Source organism: Capsella rubella, unplaced genomic scaffold (assembly GCF_000375325.1).
Source record: "Capsella rubella cultivar Monte Gargano unplaced genomic scaffold, Caprub1_0 scaffold_3, whole genome shotgun sequence".
NCBI lineage: Eukaryota > Viridiplantae > Streptophyta > Magnoliopsida > Brassicales > Brassicaceae > Capsella > Capsella rubella.
Genome location: NW_006238921.1, coordinates 9970062 through 9994947, shown reverse-complemented (window position 1 = coordinate 9994947; position 24886 = coordinate 9970062). Strand labels below are relative to the sequence as shown.

Here is a 24886-nt window from a genome sequence, read left to right as displayed (position 1 = left end):
TTATTAATTAAATTAGTTATAATTGTTTTGTTCTTTTTTCCTTGGAAGAAATTGCTAAGGGTTGGTTTACACATTCTCTCATTTATTAAATTGACTTGGTTTAGTTCAAATGTTTTAAGTGCTAATGTAAAAAACATCAGAACAAAAATAAAAGATATATAAAGAGGATAAGGTTTCTCCATCCATCCAGTGGTAATAACAATGCCACATGTATCTCTCCTAACTAAAACAAAATCTGTGTGACATAAAACAAAACAAAACAAAAACGTATTGGAGGATTTGGTGTTGTTTGGAAAATGGCAGCCAAATTCCACATTTCCTCCTCTCAAATCACTTCTTCCTTTAGCCACAAAACTAATGATTCATCATCAACCTCATCATCTTCTTCATATTCATCTTTCATTGTTTTGCCTAAGTTCCTATGCCCACCATCTCCATTAGGGGCTCAACAGTTCAAGCTTCATGCCAAGTTAGGTACTATAGCTCTTATCTCATTTGAATCAGAAATTTTCACTTTTTTTGTTTGTTTTTAGATGATAATTTTGTTAAACCCTTGGTTCTTGTTTTAAGGTGGGGGAGATGGAGAAGTGAAGCCTAAAGAAAAAAAGAAGTTCATAACCAAAGAGGAAGAACCAGAACAGTTAGTTTATCATTACCTTTTCATTTTCATATCACAGAATTGTAGAAACACACAAATCTTGAAATTACAGAAAGAACTTAGGGAAATGGTATGTGAAAACTGACAAGGATATGTAATAATGTAGTCTATGTTGTTTGTGTCACTATATTGTCACTATTAGAGTCTAAATCCGCATAATGCATGTTGTTGACTAGAACTCGTGCTAGTGTAGTGTCAAAAGAACATATCATTGGTGATTGATGAAATGGTTAAGGATGAGATTTGTATTGCAAATGTGTAGGTATTGGCAAAGTGCTGGTGAAAGAGAAGGAGAGAATCCAATGAAGACGCCACTTCCTTACATTATCATCTTTGGTATGTCAACACCATTCGTCATCTTAGCTATTGCTTTCGCCAATGGCTGGATCAAAGTTCCCATTCGTTGAGCATTTTTCTTTTTGCTTCTTCTTCTTGTTTAAGGCTGAATCTTGAACATGTTTCTTTGTCCTCTTCTTTCTTCGGCTGTAAAAAGAAACAACACTATAGAATGATATCATTACATTATAAGGTCCTCTGCTACTACATCTTTTTATGTTTTGCTTACCAATAAGCCATCCACATTAGCACTAGGTGAATAACTGATACAACATTTAGCTGTTTCTTGGTGGTAGGAGCGAAGAATTATCGTGTTTTAAAGGTTGTGAATTGTGATTATGGCCTATGAATGTACTCTGATTGCATCACTATTGCTCTGTGGGAAAACTAAAATTTCACACTTATTGCAACCAAAAGTATCATGTTCTTCATTCGTCAGCATTGACATATTTTTTCGATACGAAAGATCATTCTGGTAAAACAAAACAAAAGCGGATTCGATCAACAATTGTTTGCACATCAATGTTTTGGTAACAAAGAAAATGTAGGAACCAAACGATTGCAAAAGAAGAGAGCTATTTGTACAAGTAAATGTTGGAAACCATTGGTGAATCCCATGAGCTTCATCCTTGTATGTATGATTTACAATTAGCTTTGTGGATAGGATGTGGTGAACCGGCTTTGTGGATGGGAACCCATTTGATAAATCTCTGCCACAGGTTTGGCTAAGAGACTAGTCCTACCTTCATTTCAACTACATATTAACCAGGCAATGGCACAAAATTCAAATGCTATAACCACAAGACTACATATAAGCAAGAGTCTTAGTAATATGTACAAACAAAACTATTACATAGTTAAGAATAATTTTCTTACATTGTCTCCATTACCATTACAAACAAAGATACGAACAAACAAATTCTTAATAATGAGAAAGAAAGAATGAAGAGTTATTTGTACATGTAAATGTGAGAAGCCAAATCTTGGTCATCTCTCCACCATTGGTGTATCCCATGTGCTTCCTTGTAATCTTCAGAATTAGTTTGGTTTACAATTAGATTTGCAGATGGGATTACATGAACAGGCTCTTCTACTTCAACTGCATTGCTCACTCCCATTGCATCCATCAGCAAACCTCCCAAAGAATGCTGCATCGCCATCCGTTCCACTATTCCGGCTCCATACCCAATCTGTTCCATTTTCCCCCGGTGCTCGAAAAACCCGATGTACTCTGAACATAGATGGTCCCCTGGATTTACATGTATGTTAGGGAGCCATGAAGATAGTGCCTCTAGTGGATCTTCAGATAAGTTTCGTATTTGCAGTTGCTGTTGTTGTGGCTGCGGCTGCTGTGCTTGTTTGATGGTTCTGGACAGAGCTAGCCCTGCTGTGATGAGGCTCCCGGCGAATCTAATCCCATGCCTAACCTTTTCGTTTGCTATCCTCTCGATTGGGGGAGACACAAATGGAGGGTTGAACAACAAAGATTTGATATATACTCCACTCTTTGCCATTGTTTTCCCCGCGAGGAGCGCCATAGCTGCACCTAGAGAATGTCCTGTCAGCCAGAAGCTTGAAGCACCAACAGACTCAGCCATGCTTTTCACAGCCTGCATCGCGATCTCAAAACGCGATGTCCTGTGAAGCCCGTTCCGAATAATGTGGATATCCAACTCAATATCACGAGTTATCGAATCCGCTTTAGTCAATGTCCCTCTAAAGGCTATCACATACCGCGGAACTCCAGCGTCAACACTATCTGGTTGCTGCGGTTTGTACTCGTAAATGCCGCCAAAGATGGAGAAATCAGCATCATCTTTAAGGTGACGAATCAACTTGAAGTTAAAGGACTCCCACCAAGGTGATGCAAGAGCTTCAGCGCCTTCACGTTTAAGCTGACGATCACGCTCTACTATATATATACCTTGTACTAAACAAGCTGCTACACAACGTTGATGATCTTCATTTCCCCTGAAGAAAAAACACAAATTTCAAGAACCCATTTGATAAATCTAACCAAATCTTCTATTAACAAACAAGTCACACCATCATTACAATTATACAAATTGGTCACAAGATCTATTTATTACAGACAATGTCCCATCAGACAACAAAACCAAACTTGAATCCTAAGATCAAATCAAGAACACAAATAGTTAAAGAGTCTCACAAACATACCAATCAACAGTTGTGAGATGAGAAGGTCCACATAAGTTAAACTCTTCTCTATCATTAGCCATTGATCTTCTTCAAGAAAGCTTCTTTTCTCTAACTGCAATGCCACAGAACTTCAATAACCCAAAAAGTTTCAATTTTTTTAATCAAAATTTGAATTTTAGGATTTATATATCAAACCCTCATAACAAAAAATTGAAATCTTACAAATAATTTTGAAAACAAAAAAGTCAAAGTATCATCTAAAGAGATCTTCTTTGGTTTTCCGACAATCGATTGAAGATAGAATCGATTCAACGAAAAAAATCGCTAAAGGGAAATTGAGATTTTAGAGATTGATGATACCTTAAGTGAAGTTGAAGCAACAAAATGTTCTCTCGGGCTACAATGTCTCTGCAAATATTTTTCTTCGTGATCGTCTTCTTGAGAAGAAGCAACCGAGAGGGAATGATAATGTTAATACGTAAAACGACGCCGTTTTGTAAGTAATCAAACTTGTTAAAAGCGGTTATTGTTTTGTGTTTTGTCGGTAAACGCTTAGCTGTTTTATGCAAAAGTTTGGGATGTTGTAATAAAAGACCAAACTACAACTTTATGTACGAAAAAAATAAAATCGAACTGTTTTAGTAGACAAATAAATAAATTGTCGAATTTAAGTGAATTTAAGTTGACCAAGTCATTTTATTTTCGTTATTAGTGAGTAGTTTTTATCTAGTTAGTAATTATTTGTTTTAAATACTACAAAGTTAAAGATTAGTTATCTAGTTGAATGACGAGAGATTTTCTGGCCAAAACCGAGAATGCACTTATATTTATAATCTTTCATTCATCATTGTTAAACTCATTAATGACTTAATGAAAATTACTGATTTGTTTCAATATATTATGTAATTGCTCTTTCTAGTTTCTAAGATATGTATATTATATATTATGAAAGTTACTGATTTGTTTGGGATGTGTGTTGCCTTTTACTAAAGAATGTTGTTCATTAGAAATAGTACTAAATTATTGAATTTGAGACATATACATTAATAATCCATATAGGTTTGTATTTTATATTTATTTTAAAATATATTTTTTACTATATTTGACACACTTTTTAAAAGAATTAGCACAAATCCTGCAAAATTAACATATCTTAAATGGTCTTTCGATAAACAAAAACAAATATCTATTGAAGAAATACATGTTAAGTCAGACCAACAATTTTAATATCTCCCTACTTATTCTTCTTTTTTTTTTTTTTTTTTTGTCGTCAAATCTCCCTACTTATTCAAAACAATGTAATATATATCAAAGTAGGTCTATTATATGCGTCTAGCATCCACTTCTCAGTTCTTTCTACTGTGAGATGTAATGTAAACTTTCTAAAATAGGTCGACTTATTCAAAACAATGTAATGTACACTTGGTATGCGTCTAGCATCCACTTCTCAGTTCTGTCTATTGTGTCCCTGTCAAGTAAAAGAACTCACTCTTTTATATATTAAGAAAATATTTTTTCCATGTATTTTTTTGGTTTGCGTAGAAATATGGGGGAATTTCAAAAATACACATTTTCATATACTTTTTTTTTAAAAATACCCTATTTTCAAACTTTATCAAAAACCCACTAAAAATATTGAAATTTATCCAAATATGTCTGTAAGCTTATAAATATATACACAAATTACCTTTATATGTGTATAAAACTTTATATACCTTTCATAAATAGCGTAAAAATAAATTATAAAACCTTATAAAAACCTTATAAAAACCGTATAAACCCTTTTAAAAACCTTTAAAAACCTTATAAAATTATAAAAACGATTTAAACTATTTAAAACATTTTAAAATATTTGTATCGAATTTCCTAGTAGTAGTTATTATATAGAAGTACGTTATAAACTATATAAAACTTTATAATTTTTTATATTTAAAAAGGGGTATTTTTGAAAATGGATAGATAAAGGGGGTATTTTTAAAAAGAGGTATAACAAAAGGGGTATTTCTCAAAAATTCTCTAGAAATATTAGAGAATCGAATATTTTAGAATGTGTACACTGCATGCGATTTTTGAGTTTTGCTTATATGTTGATCAACAAGGCGTTTATTTTAAAAAAATATTCGGAATCCATGTGTATAGAGTTTTTCTTTCTTGTCTTGAAACTAGTAGATTAATACACAACAAAACTAGTATTATAACAAATTATAAACCCCACAAAAAAAAGAAATAAGACCAAGAAGAAAAAGAAACAAAACACTATGATATCAATGAATTCGGACAAACCATCGTGGTATACGAGCGTTTGGTTGAAAGATGATAAAATAGCTTTCATGAAAGAAAAGATAGATGCAGCCATGACGTCGGTTGCCACTTCTAAACCGGCGCCAAAACCAAGAGGCAAGGGTAATAACAACATCCTTTGAGAATACATTTATATTTATTACCTTTCATACATAATTATTGTTCGCTTTTCTCTGCTTGATCGGTTGAGATCTGATTGCGTTTTGAAAGCTTCTAACCTAGATGTTTTGGGATGCTGCAGTCGTCCTCGTATTCGGAAGTGTAATCGAGTCTTGCTTGTCGGGTTATGAAGTCTTTTGGTTTCGAGAGATTGGCTCTCAATGTGATATGAGGTAGTTGATGTTATCGTCGGATTGGCCGTGTGCATCTTTGGTAAATCTATTCCACATGTGCTTCAGAAGAAGAGGTATTCTTGCTCCTTGTGACTAATGTACTTTGTAAAGGTTAAGCCTTATTGTCCTATCTTTAGTTAAGGGTTTGTCCTTTTTCGGGGTTCAGTTTTTCTGCTTTATAACTTGTTGGTTTTTATGTTTCCGGGATTTATATTTGTCCGCCGGCTTTGTTTCCCATTTTGGGCTTTAGAAACCGAGGAAATGTTTATCTTCCGCCGGCTTAAGTTGTATTTCACCACGTATCCTTTTTAGTTATATCAATAACATTAGTTGACCAAAAAAAAATATAATTGTTAAAATCATCAATGATTAAATGAAAATAATATGCTTTGTTTTAAATATTTTATATAATTTCTCTTTCTAAGGTATTTGTTTGGGATGTGTCTTGTCTTTTGCTAAAAAAATTAGTTCATTAGACACATTGCCAAATGATTAAATTTTGAGACATATGCATTAATAAGCCAATAGGTTTGTATTTTATATCTCTATATAAGTAAAAGAAGAGTACAAAAGTGCTTCCGGGTCGGTTTATTTTTAAAAAATAACCCGAGATTATGTAATCGGATCTTCAATAGTCGGTTAGCTAATGGGTTATGAATCCGATCTGATAATACTTCTAATCGGTTTTCTTGTGATATCTAAACATGGTAACAAAATTTGTGCTTTTATTAAGCATATTAGAAATAACAGCCTATGATTCTTTTATTATTCTTTTTGGTAATACATTTAAGTATATTAGTCGCAGAGAATAATTGAAGATATTACCCTCTCAATCACGCAAATCTCTCTTAGAATATTTCCCTAACAAACAGCCCTAATCTAAGCCACTTAACGTTTTGCTATATAAAGCTTAGTCGTCATCTATTCAACATACCTACAACCAAATCTTATTTGCCTCTTCTTCTTTTACCGATTTATAGCCGACAACAGCCGCAGAAGCAGCAACGACAACAAGACATAAGGCAGAACCAGCTGTGGTATGGTGGAGGAGGCGAACTGTGACTTAGACTTGCGGAGACGGGTGTCTAGCTTATGCTTCAGCTGGAAGAAGCATAATTGGGTCTCTTGAAAGCCGTAAGATTCAGGAGATGAGAAAGGGTTTTCAAACGTGTCGAGCTTAAGAAAAACGTCAAACGCCAAATTACAGGATTCGTCAATGGCGGCATTGAAATCACCGGGAAAGACGTTGAAGAGTTCTAGAAAGGGTGTGTAAAGATAGTGGCGAGCACTGTAGACGTTTTGGTAAAGATTCGAGCAAAGGCGAGTAGCGTTTTCGCAGTGTTGGAAGTAAGTGGAGCAAGATTAGTAAGTTTAGTTTGTTTGGCATTTCTGGAAGTAGAGGCCGCCCCACCACTCTCTGTTTAACAGAGCCAAAGATGAAGTCACATTTTAACAAACACGTGGTGGGCAGTTTCGAAGTGAGAAAAGGCCCATACCTAACGAAGGATGGGGAAGAGGGTCGTTGCCGAGAGTGGCCTCTGGAGAGGCTTGGTTGAAGGAGGGACGGTACGGAGAGGCTTGGTTGAAGGAGAGACAGTAATGCATCCAGAAGATAAACTACTTGATTCATTAAAGGAGAGCTTACTGAGTCATAAAAGCTGATTACGTTTGGGAGAAACATTTTCCATGATAACAAGTAACAACATATGTTATGCCTCTTTAAATTTGGAGGGGAGAGACATGTACAACATACACTTGGTGGACTATAAGAGAAATTGAGTCACCATTAACATATAATTCTTTTTGTTGCTCTTACATGAAGACGCATTTAGAGTTATGTATATGCAAACATTATAGCCCAAAAACATTATATTAAAATCATTTCAAATTGAGCCCCAATCCAAAAAACACTACATTATCATAGCCATTGGAAAATCAAAATTAAAAGTTTAACAAATTATAGCATAAACAATTTCTTAAAATTATCAAATTACACGATTACTGGAAAATTTTGAAATATGTTCCACCAAATTAAAAAAAAAATCTATACAAAGGTAATAGTATAATTTAAAAGTACCCGTTTGGAAATTTGTATGTACCACAATTACATACAAATACATCTATCAATTACATTCAAATAATTATAATCTCTCACATTTTACTCATTATTTCTATTAGTCATGATGTTAAAGAATATTGTATTTCCTTTTTTCTTACACAATTTTGGCGATAAATTACACCACTTATAGATATAAAATTTAACACCATGTTTACTATAAATAATAAAATAATGACAAATCTAATAAAATACATTAGAAATAATCTAGACTCGAAAACATTCTCCCGCGCTGTAGCGCAGGTTAGATCCTAGTTTTTTAATATAAAATATTTACCATATTTGACACACACTTTTCAAAAGAATTAGCACAAATCTTGTGCAAAATCGACATATCTTAAATGAGTCCTTCGATAAACAAACAAAACATTTATTAAAGAAAGACATGTTGACTCAAATCAACAAATTTTATATGTCCCTACTCATTCGAAACAATGTAATATATATCAAAATGCTACACAAATAAATCTTTTGAGATTTGCGTAAAAGTTATTTATGACTTATATATAATTAATTTTGTTAAAATGAGAAATTCATAATGTAGTTTATGAAAGTAGATTTAGCCATAGCTTGACTTATTAGAGAACACAATGAAGAAGAATAGTTTATACACTTTGTAAATGGCGTGAATTTTCGTTAAACTCACTTCTTACTTTACAATAATTGGATTTCATCTTATATATAAATCAATCTCGAGACCCATTTACACATACAAATTGGGCATTTTCACTTGATTATGACTCATATTTGTTTATATGCTTTCAATGCATATGTTTAAATTTCTAATTGCAGTGTTGCATCAAAAGGTGTCTTTAAAAAAAGTTGTTCAACATTGTAAAAACAAATATTTCTCTTATATAGAGTTGTAGTTTGTAACAACTGCTTAACATGCATTCTGAAATCGACAGATGAAATAAGTAAATAGTAATCTAATCCTAAGGAGGGATTATTGGGAGGTTGAATTTAAAATGAGTTTGTGGATTTCAAAAGTTTTAGAGATTTTAAAATGATAGGTCTCAATCAAGAGCTTATAAGAAAACTGACTTTAAACATTTTCCATATGTGTTATTGAAAATCCCTTCAAGAATTAAGGATGTTGTCTTTTTCGATAGAGTGACTTGGTTAGAATTCTTTTTACCATCAACATACCATTCAACAACTTTTTCTGATATTCTTTTCGAACCTCTGCATAAGTAAAACACCTAAACAATCTCCTAGGGACTGGAAATGGGGGTTTTCTTCTTGTGTCTCCAACCCCAACAACATTACGTCCATGGATACTTTGATATAACCGGCATCTCCACTTAGGTGACCATGACTGATCTTTACAAACGCAATTGTCTCTCCATTTACAATTTTAATAGACTGTATTGAAACTGAATGCCATGCACTGAAAGAGGATATAACTGATTGAGGCCCACGATAAATGCCGAGTCGAACATCGCGAAAGTCAGGTTGAAAGACAGCCAAGCTTCCTAGTATAGGTTGGAAGTTCAGGTAATCGAGTGCTTGATTCACATCAAGAAGGAGCTTCACGTCATTCACGACATGACGGATTCTCATGTATGATATTCTCATCGTTTTGATCCTTATCTTAGTCGACACCGGTTTACTTCGGTAATGTTCTCATCGTTTTAATCCTTATCTTTGGTAAGTTTCTTATTTCTGTATATTAATTTTAACATGTTTTTTGTTTTTTTTTTTGTTGACAGCAAATTAAAAAAAAAAACAAATCGTTATTAATATATTTTATGAGAAAAACATAGATATTTGTGCTAATGTATTAAGAGGAGTTTAAGGATATTATTAGTATATAAAAATTGAAGGAATTAAAATGGCTTTTAAATCATTAAATATTACAATCAAACAATGACTTAAATAATACCACTTGATTAAACAAATTATATTATTGGAAACCGTAGAATAATGATGAATGTATAATCATTAAAAAATAAAAAGGTTATAAAAAATAATAATTTTTTTCTTAACAGGTGTGAAAATTCTACAATTAATCTTCATGACTTTGCAATAGCTGGATGGTTTGAACATTAATTTTCTATATTTATGTGTTGTTTTATCACTTATTAAAGTTGATTCTTTCATTAAAGTTAATTATATTATTCATAAAATTTAGACTCAAATTCAGATCCAAGTCAAAATAACTGGCTGTGGTTGTTTTAAAACTTTCAAGAAAATTTAAAGATAACAAAAGGGATAAATGCAACTTGCATCATACATTTAAAAATAATAATTTTAAATTATCAAATTAAAACATTTTTAATAATTTGTATTTTTTATTAAAGAGAAAAAATAAAATAAAAATGCGCACTTCTCATTACGGTGCACGATAGCATAGATCAGAGAACACTATTAACAAATTAGCACCGTTTACTTTCACTGAAATATATTTTACTTAATACCAAAAAAAAAAAAACCCAATTTTTATTTTATCTTTCATTTTTCCGAAAATTTTCTCGATCGCTGATCGACGGCGAAAATCTCGAGCTTTTTTTTTCTCCGGCGATGGTTGAATTCGCCGATTACCCTGAAATTAACTTTCACTGAAACCCATAAACCCTAAGTTACTGTAGTCATTGAAGCTGTTCTTGATTCCAAATCTTGCTCAAGATTCGTTTTTTTTGGGTTACTTTTGGATTTGATCTGTTCAAAGTAGTGGAGCAAGAACTTGAAGAGAGATCTGTTTTTGTAAATTTTTCCCCAATTTATCAGTAAGATCGCTTAGCTCTATTCTCTGTTTGTTTCATTTCTTGAAATTTTAGGTTTTTGTTGTTGTTGTTGTGGGTTTGTAGCAAATCCTGAGTTGGGTATGTAAAGGTGAATCCTTTTTGAGTAGGGTTTATAGTGTGATTTGTTGAAGATGTTTGTAGCTTGAATCTGACGCTTGTGTTTTGTTTGGTTTCTGGTAAGATTTGTCTGAAATGGAGGTTAAATTTAGCTACTTTATGAGTTCAATGAGTTTAATTATACAAATCTAATTTAGTAATTGTATAATTGTGTATGTTGTAGTGTCATAAAGTTAGCAATTTTGTTAAGAAAAACGGAACTTTGAGATTCTAGATCTTGAATCTGAGGATGATTGTGGTATGTGAGTAAGTGTGGTTTGGTTTGTTTTTTGGTTTTGAGTAAAAGCTAGTTTGAGATTGTTGTATGTGTGGGTTGGTTAGGTATTGGTTTTATATTGTAGTGACTCAAAAGAATTAATGTTAATTCTTGTGAATGCTTTGCAGATAATGATGATGATCTTGCGAGAACGGTGTTAGTTTCCTTTTGCAGAGCTGGTGGTTTTTTGTATATTGGCTTGGTTTTTTCTACATGGAAGCTTACAGAGAGGAAGCTCTGAGAGTGAAACAGATCGCTGAGAAGAGATTTGTGGAGAAAGATTTCACAAGCGCTAGGAGTTATGCGTTGAAAGCTAGGTCTTTGTTTCCTGATTTGGAAGGTTTATCTCAGATGATTGCGACGTTTGAAGTTTATTTAGCGTCTCAGTGTAGGAGTGGTGGTCAAATTGATTATTATGGGGTACTTGGACTGAAACCGTCGGCTGGGAAAAGAGAAGTGAAGAAACAGTACAAGAAGATGGCTGTATTGCTTCATCCTGACAAGAACAAATGCATTGGGGCTGATGGTGCGTTTCATCTCATATCTGAAGCCTGGAGTTTCTTGTCCAATGAGTTTAATAAAAGCACTTTTTATTACAAAAGAAAGAAGCATATCGACTCCACAGTGGTTCAGAAGCACAGCACAGAGTACATGCCTGGGACTGGGACTACAGTATTTGATCGGTGTCCACCATCTTCAGAAAGGCTTGATACTTTCTGGACTGTATGCACCTCTTGCAAAGTTCAGTATGAGTACCTGAGGAAGTATGTGAATAAGAGGCTTTCATGTAAGAACTGTCGTGGAGCATTTATTGCTGTAGAAACTGGTCCAGCTCCTGTTAGTGCGCCATTTCATTACACGCCTCCATCTCATGCACCTCCTTCTCATGCCCCTTCATCTCATGCCCCTTCATCTCATGCTCCTCCAAGTAATGGCTATGGCACACATGGTTATGATGCTATGTCACGCATGCCCACCAACTCAACATATTTCTTAGGCCACTATCCTGGACAAGGACATGGATATGATTATGGTACCAATGGTTCATATGAATGGACCTCATACGCTGGAACTACTTCCCCAGGGAATCTGGATTTGAAGCGTGTGTCCTCAGTGTCCAATGGGTATCCTTATAAGCACAGCAGCTCAGTAGTCAGCACGGGGATAAAAAAAGTCAAAGATGGTTCTAATGGGACATGTTCGCTGAAAAGCTCATCAGGGGGTTTGATATATCCTAATCCGCCAAGCATGTCTGCTCACGGGACTGCAAATAAGATTGGCAGACCTGGGAAGAAGAGCAAAGTTTTTCTGGAAGCTGCTGCCAATGGATTTGTTGAGAACCCTCTGAAATCTGTCTCAGTATCAAAGACAACGAATGCGGATGGCAAAATGGATCAAGATTACAAACTTCATCTCCAAAGTAGTGGCTCATCCAGACGGTGGTCTGCTGCATCAGTAATGGATACACGGAAGCCCTTACTTCAAAAGGCCAAATCAGACATTAAGCAAAGATTGGAGACCATGAGATTAGCTTCAGAGGCAGCAGCGGCTGCAGAGGTTGCGACACCCCTTGATGAAAAAGCTGTTATCTCCTGTAAGTTGGGAGATGTTACGGGGCGCAAAAATAACGGGCCAATAACTGTTCCAGACTCTGACTTCCACGATTTTGATAAAAACAGATCGGAGGAATCCTTTGAGCCAAGGCAAATATGGGCAATTTATGATGAAGATGATGGTATGCCACGCCTATATTGTGTCGTTAGGGAAGTACTCTCCGTTCAACCCTTTAAGATTGACATTGCCTACTTAAGCTCCAAAACCGACATCGAGTTTGGGTCAATGAAATGGGTACAATACGGGTTTACAAAGTCATGTGGGCATTTCAGGATACGAAACTCTGACATAGTTGACCACATAAACATCTTTTCGCATCTTTTGAAAGGCAAGAAGACAGGGAGAGGTGGTTGTGTTCGAATCTTCCCCACAACTGGGGAGATTTGGGCTGTCTACAAGAACTGGTCACTAAACTGGGACGGATCAACCCCGGACGAAGTGAGGCACCAGTATGAAATGGTCGAAATCCTAGATGAATATACTGAACAGTATGGTGTGTGCATTGCCCCTCTTGTTAAACTTGAGGGCTACAAAACTGTATATCACAAGAGCACCAGGGAAGATGATAGTAAGAAGTGGATACCTAGGTGCGAGATGTTGCGATTCTCACATCAAGTGCCATCCTGGTTTATTAAAGATGCAACCAACGGCTTTCCCGGAAACTGTTGGGACTTAGATCCAGCTGCAATCCCCGAGCAGCTGCTTCACATCGGAGCAGGAACCAATTAATTTCAGTGACCCTATAAGAGAAAGAGGGTTTCAGATTGAGACCAAGTGTAGTGTAAGAGTTGTTGTTGTTGTTGTATCAGCCAAGAATGGACAAGATTGTGGAGTTTTATGAAGGAATGTTAAACACACAAAACCATTCTGTTTGGTCACTGAAGCTGTTGTATTAGGCAATGTTCAAGAGTAAGCAAAGCATAGTTTGACTTTTGTTTGCTCCTTCTCTTTTTCTTTTTTTACCATTCTGTATTCGTTTCTTTGTTGACCTTAGTGATGACAGAATTTTTACAAGTAGAGTTATAAATGTAGCAATTATCTTTCCATTTCTTACCTTTAAGCTTCTGGTCTATAGTGAAACACACTTCAACTATATATGTATAGCTCCGCGATCATCACCTTTAAGCCTCTGGTCTCTATAGTTATGGTTTATAGAAATAATGAAACAGAATGTAACATATACTTGTTAAGCTACAACCAACATTCGTAACATGATCTAAGTCCTAAACTCCTAATACTAAACTATTTAGTCTTAACAAAGCTTAGCCACGAAGGCGAGTGCCAAATATTCTATATAATCTGGTGTTCCAGGGGTCAGCTTTATTAGTATAGTAAGAGAAAATACAACACTCGATCCATGGTGGATTTCTTGGAGTAACAAAGTTGGAGTTTTCGCTTATTCCGAGCAACCGATTCCGCTTCTTTCTCAATATCCTAGTGTGCTGAAATCCTAAACCCCAAAAGTACTCCTGCCAATATATATAACAGTAGATTATGGTAACAGAGACAATATCTGTTTACAGTTTAGATGCATAAACCAAATGTGATATTTACTGATTCTTTATCGCATAAGAAAGCATCTAAAGTCGCTGTTGGATCCTCCAGTGTCAACAAAACTCGGTGCCGGCGATCCTTATCTGAACAGTAATCCTCTACTTGCCAAGGGTACACGGCTACAACCCGAACAATGCATCTGTACTTGCATGTAACCTTTAATAACAGCATAGGCGATCACATAAAAGTATTCTTAATATGTTCAAGGAATACAGAAAAAGATTCACCTTGGGGAATGTTATGATGTCCATCAGTGAAAGAAATGGTGCACATTGGTCATCGGTCACTGCAAGATATCGAGAGTGGTAATGAAATCTGTCTGAAAAGTTTTCTTTAAAAGAATGATGGGAGTATTGCAACCTGTTAGTCCAGGAGGCGACGGAAAACTCCAAAATGGAATGTGTCCCAGCTTTGATGATATTCTCTTATCATATATCCTAGTTTTGGGAACATAAATAAAAATCCAAATGTGGAAGAGATTCTTGTGGTAAGCAAAAAGGTCAGAAGTGATTACCGAAAGAAACATCGAGAAGTACTAACCTCATGATCTTTTCAACTAAACGATCATCTTGAGCAAGATGAACTTTTGTAGAGTTGGTAACTTTACCTACCCAAGATCCCTTATCAACTTCACAGAGTAAATGGTAAAGTTTCACCCAATCACCAGGTTTAACCTGATGAAATAGATGATTGCTTAGAGAAACTCTCAAGATCGTTCCAACTGTTGGAAAGCTGAGCAATGTATCTCTTGACAGAAAAGTATTAACTGAGAGACTGCTAAATGCCTTGTCTTCTTCAATTCCCCTGTCAATAGCAAACAATGTAAATAAGAAAAAAGTAAACGTAGAATATGGAAAGCAAAAATCAACTAATTAAAAGCTGGAAAAGTTTAGATCAAAATTTTCAAGAGGTGCAATACTAACATCTAATCTCAACTGCTCTATATTGGAAACTATTGTACCAAACAACTCAAAATCGATAATCTGAGGATATCAAACTTATTTTCCTTGCCATTTAAATACTCACTTTGCCAGAATAGATGCTGGCGGTGCATCAGTTCCATCCCAAACAAAAACGGTGCTCATTTCTTCATCGGCATGGAGGATCTCCATTACAATAAACAACAGAAAACAGGGTAAGATCAATCATCAAAAGATAAATGGTTTACAATATGAGCCAACAGGATTTACAATAATCAACCACCACACAGGTTTCTCATATTGCTGGTCAGTATATAGCAAAGGTAAGAGTCAAGTCATATTACCCTGCACAGCAAATCAAAGCATTTTCCTTTCTTGATCTCTCTCAAGAATGTTAAATTTTCTTGAGGGCGAGGTGCTTTTCTATAGATTGAACTCTGCAAAGCTAAGAACAAAAAGAGAAAACGAAAGCTCATGAGAATCGTTCCAAGTTATTCATCCAGTTTCCATCTTAACCTATCGAAAGACTTCTTGCGCATCTTTATACCGCTGCAGACTCTATTACTAAGTATAAATCTTGAAACAATACGAAAACTTGAGAGCACAATACAAGCTCACATTGTTACCATTATCAGCTTCACTACAATTGGGAAACACTTTGCGTAGATCATCCATGGAACTCTTGTATAGTGCTACATCTTCATAAAAATTTGAACTGCATTGGTAACATACAAGATCCTTGCCAGTACTTCCTTCGAACAGCGCAAACGAAGCAACCCGTTTATCACAAGCAGCGTTTACTCTTCTTCCACTATCAAAAGTTTGCATCTACAAAAACAAAAAAAATCAAAACTTTACCATATACACCTATGCACCTCCAAAAAATCAAAACACACAAGAAAGGTAAGACAATGAGTGTTTCAGGACCAGAGTCATGTACCTTGATGCGTGTAAACAGAACCATGTCGTCATGGTTCTTGATTTGAGGAAGCTCTTCAGCTGTTTTACTAAATACATTTACAGTAAGTCCAGGACTTGGGCATGTATCATCAAGTACCCGGAGCGTACAAATCCAATCTAAAAATGTCACAAAAAAAATCCAAACTTTCAGCAAAAACTATTCACATTTCGATTGCAAAATCAAGTTTTTAATCTAATCACACTCAAAAAATTCAAACTTTCAGCAAAAAGTATTCACATTTCAATTGCAAAATCAAGTTTTAAATCTTCTCACACTAAAATCAGCAAAAAGTATTCACATTTCGATTGAAAAAACCAAGTTTTTTTTAATTATTCACACTCAAGAATCGATAAAGTTTACACCTTTTGGGTAAATTGTTAGGGTTTTCACAAAACAAACCCAATTCAATCATCACCCAGATAAATAAAATTCACAGAAAAATTCTCAATTTATCTGATTGACGAAGAAACGAAAACAATAAAAGGGAGAAAATTTGGATTTGGAGATACCATTGTTGCGGCATTGTTTGGGTTCTCTTGATTCAAGAACAACACCAATAAGAGTAACGTGTTGGTTGATGAGATTAAAGGCTTCTTTGATTTTGATAAGCTTGAAACTGTCTCTCTTCTTCGCCATCTTCTTCCTCTCAAAGTACTTCTCCCGCTGTTTTACAAACGTCTTTTTACGCTTTAGTTATATATTGACGCAGTGGTGTAAAGAAATAAAAGTATGCTTTGGCCTTTTGGTTCGAACCGACCCGAGTTGATGTAATGGATGAAGAAACAGAGCCGAGGTAGGCATGACCAAAACCTAACCGTAACTGTAACCGTCACCAAATTGTAACCGTAATTATTATTAACCGTATCAAAACCGTTTAACCGCATATATAATCGTACGGTTAAATTTTTAAAATAAAAATATTCATTGAAATAGTGTTTTAAATAGATTATTGTGTCAGCTAATAAATCAAATTCACTTTCTTACTCGTTCTCGTTAATCAAAAAAAATAAATAAGTTAATTATTTGTAGATTTATGACCATTAATTTAATAATGTGTAATTTTGTTTGATTAAATAAAACTCATTGATTAACTAATTTACTATAAAATAGTTGATCTCTATAACTAAATATATTTCATATTTTAAAATAAATATTATTTGAATATATCATCATTTAACTTTTTATAATAAAAGTAAGAAAACATAAAATTTCATCCATGATATTAACAACATTATAATCATCAAATAATTGTAACCATATTTAAACGTAACAGTAACTAATCGTAATCGTATATAACTATAACCGCCTTACCCATATATATAATGGTTAATGTTATGGTTAAAGAAAGTTATAACCGTTAACCGGTGGTTAATAAACCGTAAATGTGGTGATGCCTAAGTTAAGGGACATAAAATTTCTTAAAATTACCAAGGTTTTAAATCAAAGTACTTTGATAAGCTAATATATATTGCTGGCCTCAGCTTTCTTGCATATGAATATTTAAATTTCAAATACAACAACCATAAAAGACTGAAAATGTAATGGACCTGAGTAGTGTCAGGAACTGCAAATCTTCAAAAGTAAATTCAAGAAAATGATAGGGTTCGAGGAACTGGCGAGCAGTTAAGAGGTTGAACCATACTTAGGTTCATTCCTTCAATTGTCTCTTCCATGTTAACCTTATCTCCTTTGATTTTCCAGTCAAAGCATTGCACCATGACTGCGATTGCGGTTCCTACAAATATAGAAGCTAGATTACCTCCGGGACATCCTCTCCTTCCGCCGCCAAAAGGAAGGTACTTAAAAGCTTGCTCTTTCTCGCCTTCTTGCGCGCTTGAGGAACTTAGAAACCTCTCTGGCTTAAACTCGTCAGGATCTTCCCAAGAATCAGGATCTCTCATTACAGCATAAGCATTAATAATGAGTGTTGTCTTCTCTGGTATGTAGAAGCCTTTGATCTCACATCTTTCTTGGAACGTCCTTACCAAGAGAGGACCTGGTGGATGCAGTCTTAGCCCTTCTTTGACTACTGCTTGCAAATAAGGGAGGTTCGGTAGATCAGTTTCTTGAATCAATCTTTTTTTCCCTACAATGGAATCAATTTCTTCCCTTACTCTCTCAAGAATGTTAGGGTTGTTCATGATCTCTGCCATTGTCCATTGTGTTGTTTGCACTGAGGTATCAGTGCCTCCAACGAAAAGCTCCTGCAGTGAGAAGATACAAAACATTTCTAAGTAAATTTCGTTTGGATCCTCAAATGAAATTGATATAACGAGGGAACATTTACCACGAAAAACGACTTGATATGATTCCTAGTGATCTTATACTCTGCGTTTTCATCTCCATAAGCTGCCAATAACACATCCATCATATCAGTACCTTGATACCCCTCTTGGAGTTTCTCTTTATGTTCCACAAGAATTCTCTCTAGCAACTCATCGAATTTGTCGGAAACACTCATTATCTCCTTCACAAATAGTGGGATCCGAAACTTCTTGAGCGGTCTACGCAATAAAGCTACCAGAAACATCTTCTTGGTCAAGGCATAAGATTCATCCACCAATCCTCTGACTTTCTCTGCCTCACCGTTCTCCTCTGAAAACATCCTTCCCATGCTCATCCTACACAAGGTGTTGTTCACAAGCTTCATTACTTCCTTACTGATCTCAACGCTCTCGTTCATCTTCGCCTTATCGAGAATGCTGTTGTAAAATCTCATTAGCTCTTCACCACGAATACCTTTTGACCTCTCAAGCGACTGTGGTCGGAGCAGCTTAGTGGCTATAAGCTTCTTCATGAACTTCCAGTAATCTCCATAAGGAGCGTTGATGATACCAGAATATCCAAACACGAGGGACTCATCGATCGCAGCACCACCACGAGAGGAGACGTTCACGTCATGAGACCTGAAGATCTCGTAAGCCACTGAGGCTGAAGAGACGAGGATGATGGGGACATTAAAGATCCGTAGATGGAGGAGAGGTCCATACTTGGAAGAGAGTTTCTGAAGAGACTTGTGGGTTATAGAAGAGAGGAGAAGGTGAAGATGACCAATGATTGGAAGAGAAGGAGGGCTAGGAGGCAGTTCACTGAAGCCTCGTGAGTCCTTTGGTTTCTTGAAGAAGAAAGAGTAGCAAAAGAGTGAGAAGAGGCATAGGAGGATGAAGATGAAACAGTTCTGAAAGTCAACGGTGATAATTGCTGCCATTGTTGCTCAAAGTGAAGAGGGAGCTGCAACATAATCAAGAATTAGCATTTTAACACTAAACCAAAAAAAAAATTTATCAAGAATTAGTTAATCATATGATTTGTTAATTACTTTTTTTTTTTTTTAAGAACATGAAATAAAGGACAGATAGAATAATTTTTTTAAGCAATCACTCATGATCACATTCACATTGATAACATCGAAAAGTAAAATCAAAGTAAAGTATCAAGAGTCAAGACAAAACCTGGTTTAAGGATATTGCCAGAGTCTTGCACGTAAACAAAGCTTTTGTTATAGTCAAGCCCTGCTCTTCCTCCAAAACCATCATTGTCATCTTTACAACGTTGTACTTTGGAGACAAACATCGTAAGTTCTTCCTGCTGTTGTCTGTCTGTAATTCTGTATCAGGTTTTGATATCATCGGACAATAAGAAATGACCATTTTATTTTTACTCCTGTGAGTCATTGTTGAGCCACATGTTATCGTCTCAGTTATAAACAAGTAAAATGGTTGTCTCGTCTAGATCTGAGTTTGTGACCTCGTGGATTACTTTTGAGATTTGATTGCATCAGTTAGAGAACTCTGCTTCGAGTGAGAACTTTGTTCTAAATTCAGACAACCGTTATGTATGCTTAGTACTTATAAGCTTTTTAACGGATCACGAGAAGCATGGAACTTTACTTCTTCGACTTTCCGGAGGATGTTACCCGAATCGAAGTGAACCCGAAAGATTGATCTGATGACCCAAGTGGAAGGTACATGTGCAAAACGCTAAACTAAGAACAGCAACTCTCTTTTTCTGCTTATCTATCCACACGGGAAGAGACTCCTTCATCCTTACTTCTAAAATCTCCGCAAAGAGTTTCCACTCTCGGTTCCATATATACAAAGAAGAAGTATCCTTCAGAACAGAAGGAGAAGGTCCATAACAGAACATTTAAGATTGAGCATTCCAAAACGAACCAATTATAAATCATGACGTAGTTAATTTATCTGTCCTAAACCTGAGATCAGACAAAGCCATACACATCCAGAAACCAAGGCTTCTCAACATCATGCTGCTATTTCAATTAAAGGCACTCCTGATCTTGGATAGCTACGGGAAGCAAGAAAAAAACCGGAAACTGGCGTTACCTGCCTTTGAAACCCCAACAAACTCATCTGTTCCAGCCATGGTTAAACACTTAAAACTCTTAACTTCCAATAAAGATCTCAAGGGCAAGATAAACCGCTGGAAACCCTAATCACAGCTAGAACAGAGTCAAAGGAGATAAACGAACCGTGAAATCAGAGTGGGGATTCCTGTGGTCAATCATGGGAGCAACGCGAACGCCAAATATTAACTCCGACAGCCAAGTCTTAAGATTTGTCCAGTATTTCTCAGAAGCAGAAAAATTGGACGCATGAAAGATAATTTAAGTTTTTGAGTGTCACATAATGATCCGAAGTCAGAATTTGAGCAAGTATTTAAAAACTGCTCAAATGAGCAGATCGTTTAACACAACGACTGCAAAGCAAACACAACAGCATATTTACTTTAAACATTCCCTTTGAAATTATGGAGTTCCAAAAGTAAAAATACAAAACAAAAAATGATACATACACACAAAAACATTTTATATGCATCTCCTCCAGCATCATGGCACAGATTCTCAGAAATGTAAATAAGAAGAATTGAGCCTGTCCAACTTCACTAGCAACTCACTCTTACACAATATCTAAGCCGATAAAGTAGATTTAAAGGATACCTCACAATCACAGATACACAGATGCCACATAGTTCATGCCAGACTCACTTCGAGAGTTTCAGACGCCTTACCTGAACAGACAAAATCAATAAATGAGATTATATATCTCCCATATTATCTTATTTTGTAATTAGATGTTCTCATTTACTTGATTCCAACAAAGTAAAAAAAGGATAACTTATAAGTCATTTGCAAGTTCAGTAGTTACCCCCAGACATGAAGAGAATCAAGATGTTGCATTACTAGTTTTGCTGATGATTCCTTTCCCAAAGTACTCTGCAATCACAGAAAACCCGTCTTTTGAGCCTTTCACTTGCTGGAAAAACAGATTTTGGTCTTTCGAGTTCTGCTCCAAACTTCTCTTCATTTCTATCACAGATCTGTACTCGGGAGCACACTCAGGGCATTCTTTTTCATTGTCACCAAGGCAGCGTTGATGAAATGAGTGCATACACATAAAATGGACTGCTGGGATATCTAATGTGAAAGTGCAAGCGGTGCACTTGCTAAGTTGAAATATTCTGGCATTCGTCCTAAGGTCTTCAATCTCTTTTCTCATGTTTTTTGTCGTTTCCTGCACCGTTCAAAAACCTGATTAGGAATTTACATCGGGAGATGATTTTCGTGCACAAAAGGCTTTTGGATAAGAAATAGGGTCTGCATTACGAGAACAAGTTTTCTAATTGACTTGAAGGGTCAGACTGGATGAACGAATTTAAAACGTATGATGATGAAAACACCAACCTGATACTTCTCTACTGCACGCCGGTCCTCTTCAATTATCTTTGATTCTTGTTCAAGTTTTCGGGCTATATAGTCTTTGATAACAGAGAGGGTAAGGCATGGATTCTTTGCCAAGGTCTGAAGAACAATTATAGGAGGTAAAATATCATCCCGTTCAATATAAGTAAGAACCTCCTTCACTTCTTTGGTGCAGTCCTCTCCAATTTCACCAAAATACTTGAGAAGATCTGCCCAAAGAGACGGATCCCCTCCCTTGCCAGAATCACCTAATCTTTTGCAGCACGCAATCAGTCCTTCATGATCATGGTTCTGCATGTAGCAAGCAATAACCTCCTTGTAAAGTTTCATCTTTTCATACAGATACAGAAGTCCCTCCTTGAACGAATTCATCTCACAAAGAATTATAGCAAGGTCAACATCATAGAGGGGTTGCTCTAGGTCTGACGGCCATGCCAGTTTAAGCAACTCCAGTCCCTTCTGTTGTCTTTCTTTACAATCCTTCTCCACTGCATCCTTCGAATCAGCATTTGTCCTATTTTTAGGATCAGCTTTAGACACCGTAGCGGCTACTGTATGATCTGTTAAGTCCGGATCTAGAGCATTTTCTGAGAGAGAGATTGATGGAAAATTCAAGTCCCTGGACAAGTATAACTCCAAGAGTGTGTTATTGATTTCTGCTTGAGCAGGTGAATCCTTCACTATATCAGCATATCTCTCGAGAAAATGCATTAATGAATGTGGATGCTGAACAAACACATTGATGAAGTCTACAGGTGATGGCAACATGGACAGGTACGCACCATTAGAAGTCCCTTGCTCAGTGCAAAGTTGCATGAGTATATCAATAGTCTCTTTGGGCTTGTGCTCTATAAGAATCTTACCGTACTCTTTTATTGTTACCCCAGCTTGACTGGGTTCAAGACTTGAAACATATTGCAGGGCTTCGTCGTAGTTTCCAAGATCTTCCAGCAAAATTTTCAAATACCACTCATGTTTTCCTGCCTTTTTTGCAACATACATCGCATGCTCATGGTAATTAGCTGCACGACAGACCCTAATGGCTGTTTCAACATCAAACTTCAGTTCGCCGATGCCATCTTCTTTTCTAATGAATGTGTTCAGCTTTTCTACATCCTTCAACTTAGTGTAACAGTTTAGCAAAAGAGTAGTGTGGTCTTTTGATGCTAGACCCTTCTCATGCAACTTTTCCAGGTAATTTGTAAGATTGTAGATCCTCTGTGCATCCAGAAACTTTTGTATCACAAATGATGGTTCAAGGTAACCAATTGTGTTTATGTACTGAGACATAGCTTCGTCAAAGTCCTGTTTGCCATATAAATGATCTCCATACTTCCTCATCACATTGGCAGTAGCAGCAGCATCGGCATGCTGACTCTGGACAAGATTAATCGCTACTGTGTACAGGTTTTTCTTGAACAGCATATCTAACTTGCTTTCCATATCCTTCTCGGTAATGCACAATAATGATTTGTCAGACGTTATAAGTATTACGTTTCCCCATTCGCAGAGCATGTTGGAGACTTTATCAACGACTAGACTATATGCTATAAGCCGATTCCTAAGGTCGTACACATTGAAAACATTTGTCCCAGTTTTCGGGTCAGTAAGGACACATAAAAGGTAGCCACGGAACCAGCCCATGAATTTTTTCTCTCCTTCAAAAGCCCAGCAAGGACCACGTCCATCAACTTCATAGAAATAAACAGCCTCAGGTCGACCAACTATTAGTTCCTGTAGAGCACAACATACTTCAACTGGTTAGAAGATACGAAGAACATACTCTAAAATCAACAACTCACATATAAAGAAGTACGTACCGAGCGATCACTCATTGTAACAGTATTCACACTGCCCCCAATATGATCCAAAGTCTGCAATCTAGGTGGCTGCGCCTGCATACTGAACAAGTTAACTGAGTCTGGTGTTACGGCAAATAACAGAAGCGCTTGACCATCCATCCTGAACCCCAAGCCTGTAATAGGAGATCGTCCATCCACTTGAAGCTTAAACCGGGTGATACGCTCTCGTGCAATATCTCCTTTGACACAATAAATGCAGCCATTATCTAAACCAATGGCTATAAGCAATATAGGTGGAACTTCCTCCAGGACAAGAAAAGAAGTAATCTGCAAATTGCACATAAGTTTCCATCAAGAAACCAAACGGAGACAACGCATTACAATCGCGAAGAGATAGTTATTAGTATCTTAGTACCTTAGCTTCAGGAAACTGATTGGTAAATATTCTTAGAATACCAAAGCATTCAGGAGTCGAAGAACTAGTACTTTCTTCTTGCACTTTATCAAGGTCAAATACCTTGAGACATATCCCAGACTGCTGAGGCGATATTTGTTCATCTTCTCCAACAGTAACGAGAAAGTTCCTTTGCTATTAACACTCCCAAAAGAGCAACGATAAGCAAAAAAACACAGCCAAATCTCAATTTGATCATAAACAACACACAGTCTCAACAGGACAATCTCAATTTCCAAAACAAACAGCCAAAATCACAATCAAATTGAAGATATATCTATTGTGAAATCGTAAAATCGACGAACGAATTGATTCAGCAGCGATCAAAACTTTAAGTCTTAGGATTCGATCAGAAGAAACATAAACAATAGAAAAATTCAGAGAGAGCGAGAGACCTTGAGGTGTTGAAGGAAGAGGACGGAGGAAGAGTGAGCTTGGAAACCGGAATCGAACTTGATACCGCGATCGAGGAAGCTGACGGATCCGTCGTTAGAGCCGATGACGACTTTGCCGCGGCCACTGGAACAACATTGAATATCTCCGGTGACATCGTCAGGTATCTTGCCACCGTATTTCTCCTCGAAGAAGTCGAATTTTCTCCATTGGTACATTGAATCGAAATCGAGAATTCGAATATGGGGTAGCTTCTAGGGTTTTCGCTGGTGATTATTTTTTTTCCGATCAGATCAGCTAATTTGGTCATGAACAGAAGAAAGGACTATAATGTTTAAATGCAAATAAATAAATAAATAAATAACCTCATTTGCATTTGGATGAAAAAAACAAAAACAAGTTTTTCTATAGTATAATGTGAAATTTAGTTTAAAATAAACTTTCAC

The 24886-nt window shown here is 36.1% G+C and overlaps 6 protein-coding genes across 11 annotated transcripts; 2 read left to right on the top strand and 4 right to left on the bottom strand.

Annotated features, from left to right (window-relative positions):
- Positions 1–255: 255 nt before the first annotated feature.
- LOC17891690 lies at positions 256–1203 on the top strand. Its single transcript, XM_006298748.2, has 3 exons — positions 256–474; positions 571–640; positions 921–1203. The coding sequence occupies exons 1-3, from the start codon at positions 297–299 to the stop codon at positions 1063–1065; spliced, it is 393 nt and encodes a 130-aa protein (XP_006298810.1). The 5' UTR covers positions 256–296; the 3' UTR covers positions 1066–1203.
- Positions 1204–1827: 624 nt separating this feature from the next.
- On the bottom strand, positions 1828–3592 carry LOC17890917 (GDSL esterase/lipase At4g10955). Of its 2 annotated transcripts, none has more exons than XM_006297919.2 (3): positions 3515–3592; positions 3173–3266; positions 1828–2965 (listed from the first exon to the last, which is right to left on the bottom strand). In XM_006297919.2, exons 2-3 carry the CDS (start codon positions 3232–3234, stop codon positions 1945–1947), a joined length of 1083 nt encoding a protein of 360 aa, XP_006297981.1. In that variant the 5' UTR covers positions 3235–3266; positions 3515–3592; the 3' UTR covers positions 1828–1944. The 2 variants fall into 2 exon arrangements, with proteins under 2 accessions (XP_006297981.1, XP_023642055.1); XM_023786287.1 differs by having other exon boundaries at positions 3173–3282; positions 3515–3587.
- Positions 3593–10332: 6740 nt separating this feature from the next.
- Positions 10333–13688, top strand: LOC17890554. Its single transcript, XM_006297015.2, has 2 exons — positions 10333–10632; positions 11152–13688. Exon 2 carries the CDS (start codon positions 11237–11239, stop codon positions 13364–13366), a length of 2130 nt encoding a protein of 709 aa, XP_006297077.1. The 5' UTR covers positions 10333–10632; positions 11152–11236; the 3' UTR covers positions 13367–13688.
- A 79-nt stretch (positions 13689–13767) lies between these two features.
- On the bottom strand, positions 13768–16805 carry LOC17892649 (protection of telomeres protein 1a). Of its 4 annotated transcripts, XM_023785658.1 has the most exons (11): positions 16582–16773; positions 16052–16188; positions 15738–15939; positions 15456–15556; positions 15218–15297; positions 14959–14995; positions 14732–14865; positions 14552–14628; positions 14419–14477; positions 14192–14347; positions 13768–14106 (listed from the first exon to the last, which is right to left on the bottom strand). In XM_023785658.1, exons 1-11 carry the CDS (start codon positions 16706–16708, stop codon positions 13900–13902), a joined length of 1317 nt encoding a protein of 438 aa, XP_023641426.1. In that variant the 5' UTR covers positions 16709–16773; the 3' UTR covers positions 13768–13899. The 4 variants fall into 4 exon arrangements, 3 of the variants coding, with proteins under 3 accessions (XP_023641426.1, XP_023641425.1, XP_023641423.1); XM_023785657.1 differs by having other exon boundaries at positions 14732–14995; positions 15456–15548; positions 15730–15939; XM_023785655.1 differs by having other exon boundaries at positions 14732–14995.
- A 716-nt stretch (positions 16806–17521) lies between these two features.
- Positions 17522–19974, bottom strand: LOC17890848 (cytochrome P450 705A22). 2 transcript variants are annotated; one of them, XM_023786029.1, is made up of 3 exons: positions 19525–19974; positions 18360–19303; positions 17522–18276 (listed from the first exon to the last, which is right to left on the bottom strand). In XM_023786029.1, the coding sequence occupies exons 2-3, from the start codon at positions 19278–19280 to the stop codon at positions 17659–17661; spliced, it is 1539 nt and encodes a 512-aa protein (XP_023641797.1). In that variant the 5' UTR covers positions 19281–19303; positions 19525–19974; the 3' UTR covers positions 17522–17658. The 2 variants fall into 2 exon arrangements, with proteins under 2 accessions (XP_023641797.1, XP_006297460.1); XM_006297398.2 differs by lacking the exon at positions 19525–19974 and having other exon boundaries at positions 18360–19345.
- Positions 19975–20692: 718 nt separating this feature from the next.
- LOC17893055 (vacuolar protein-sorting-associated protein 11 homolog) lies at positions 20693–24728 on the bottom strand. The gene is made up of 6 exons (XM_006296866.2): positions 24443–24728; positions 24009–24182; positions 23612–23920; positions 21774–23525; positions 21238–21603; positions 20693–21100 (listed from the first exon to the last, which is right to left on the bottom strand). Exons 1-5 carry the CDS (start codon positions 24656–24658, stop codon positions 21256–21258), a joined length of 2799 nt encoding a protein of 932 aa, XP_006296928.1. The 5' UTR covers positions 24659–24728; the 3' UTR covers positions 20693–21100; positions 21238–21255.
- Between the last annotated feature and the right edge of the window lie 158 nt (positions 24729–24886).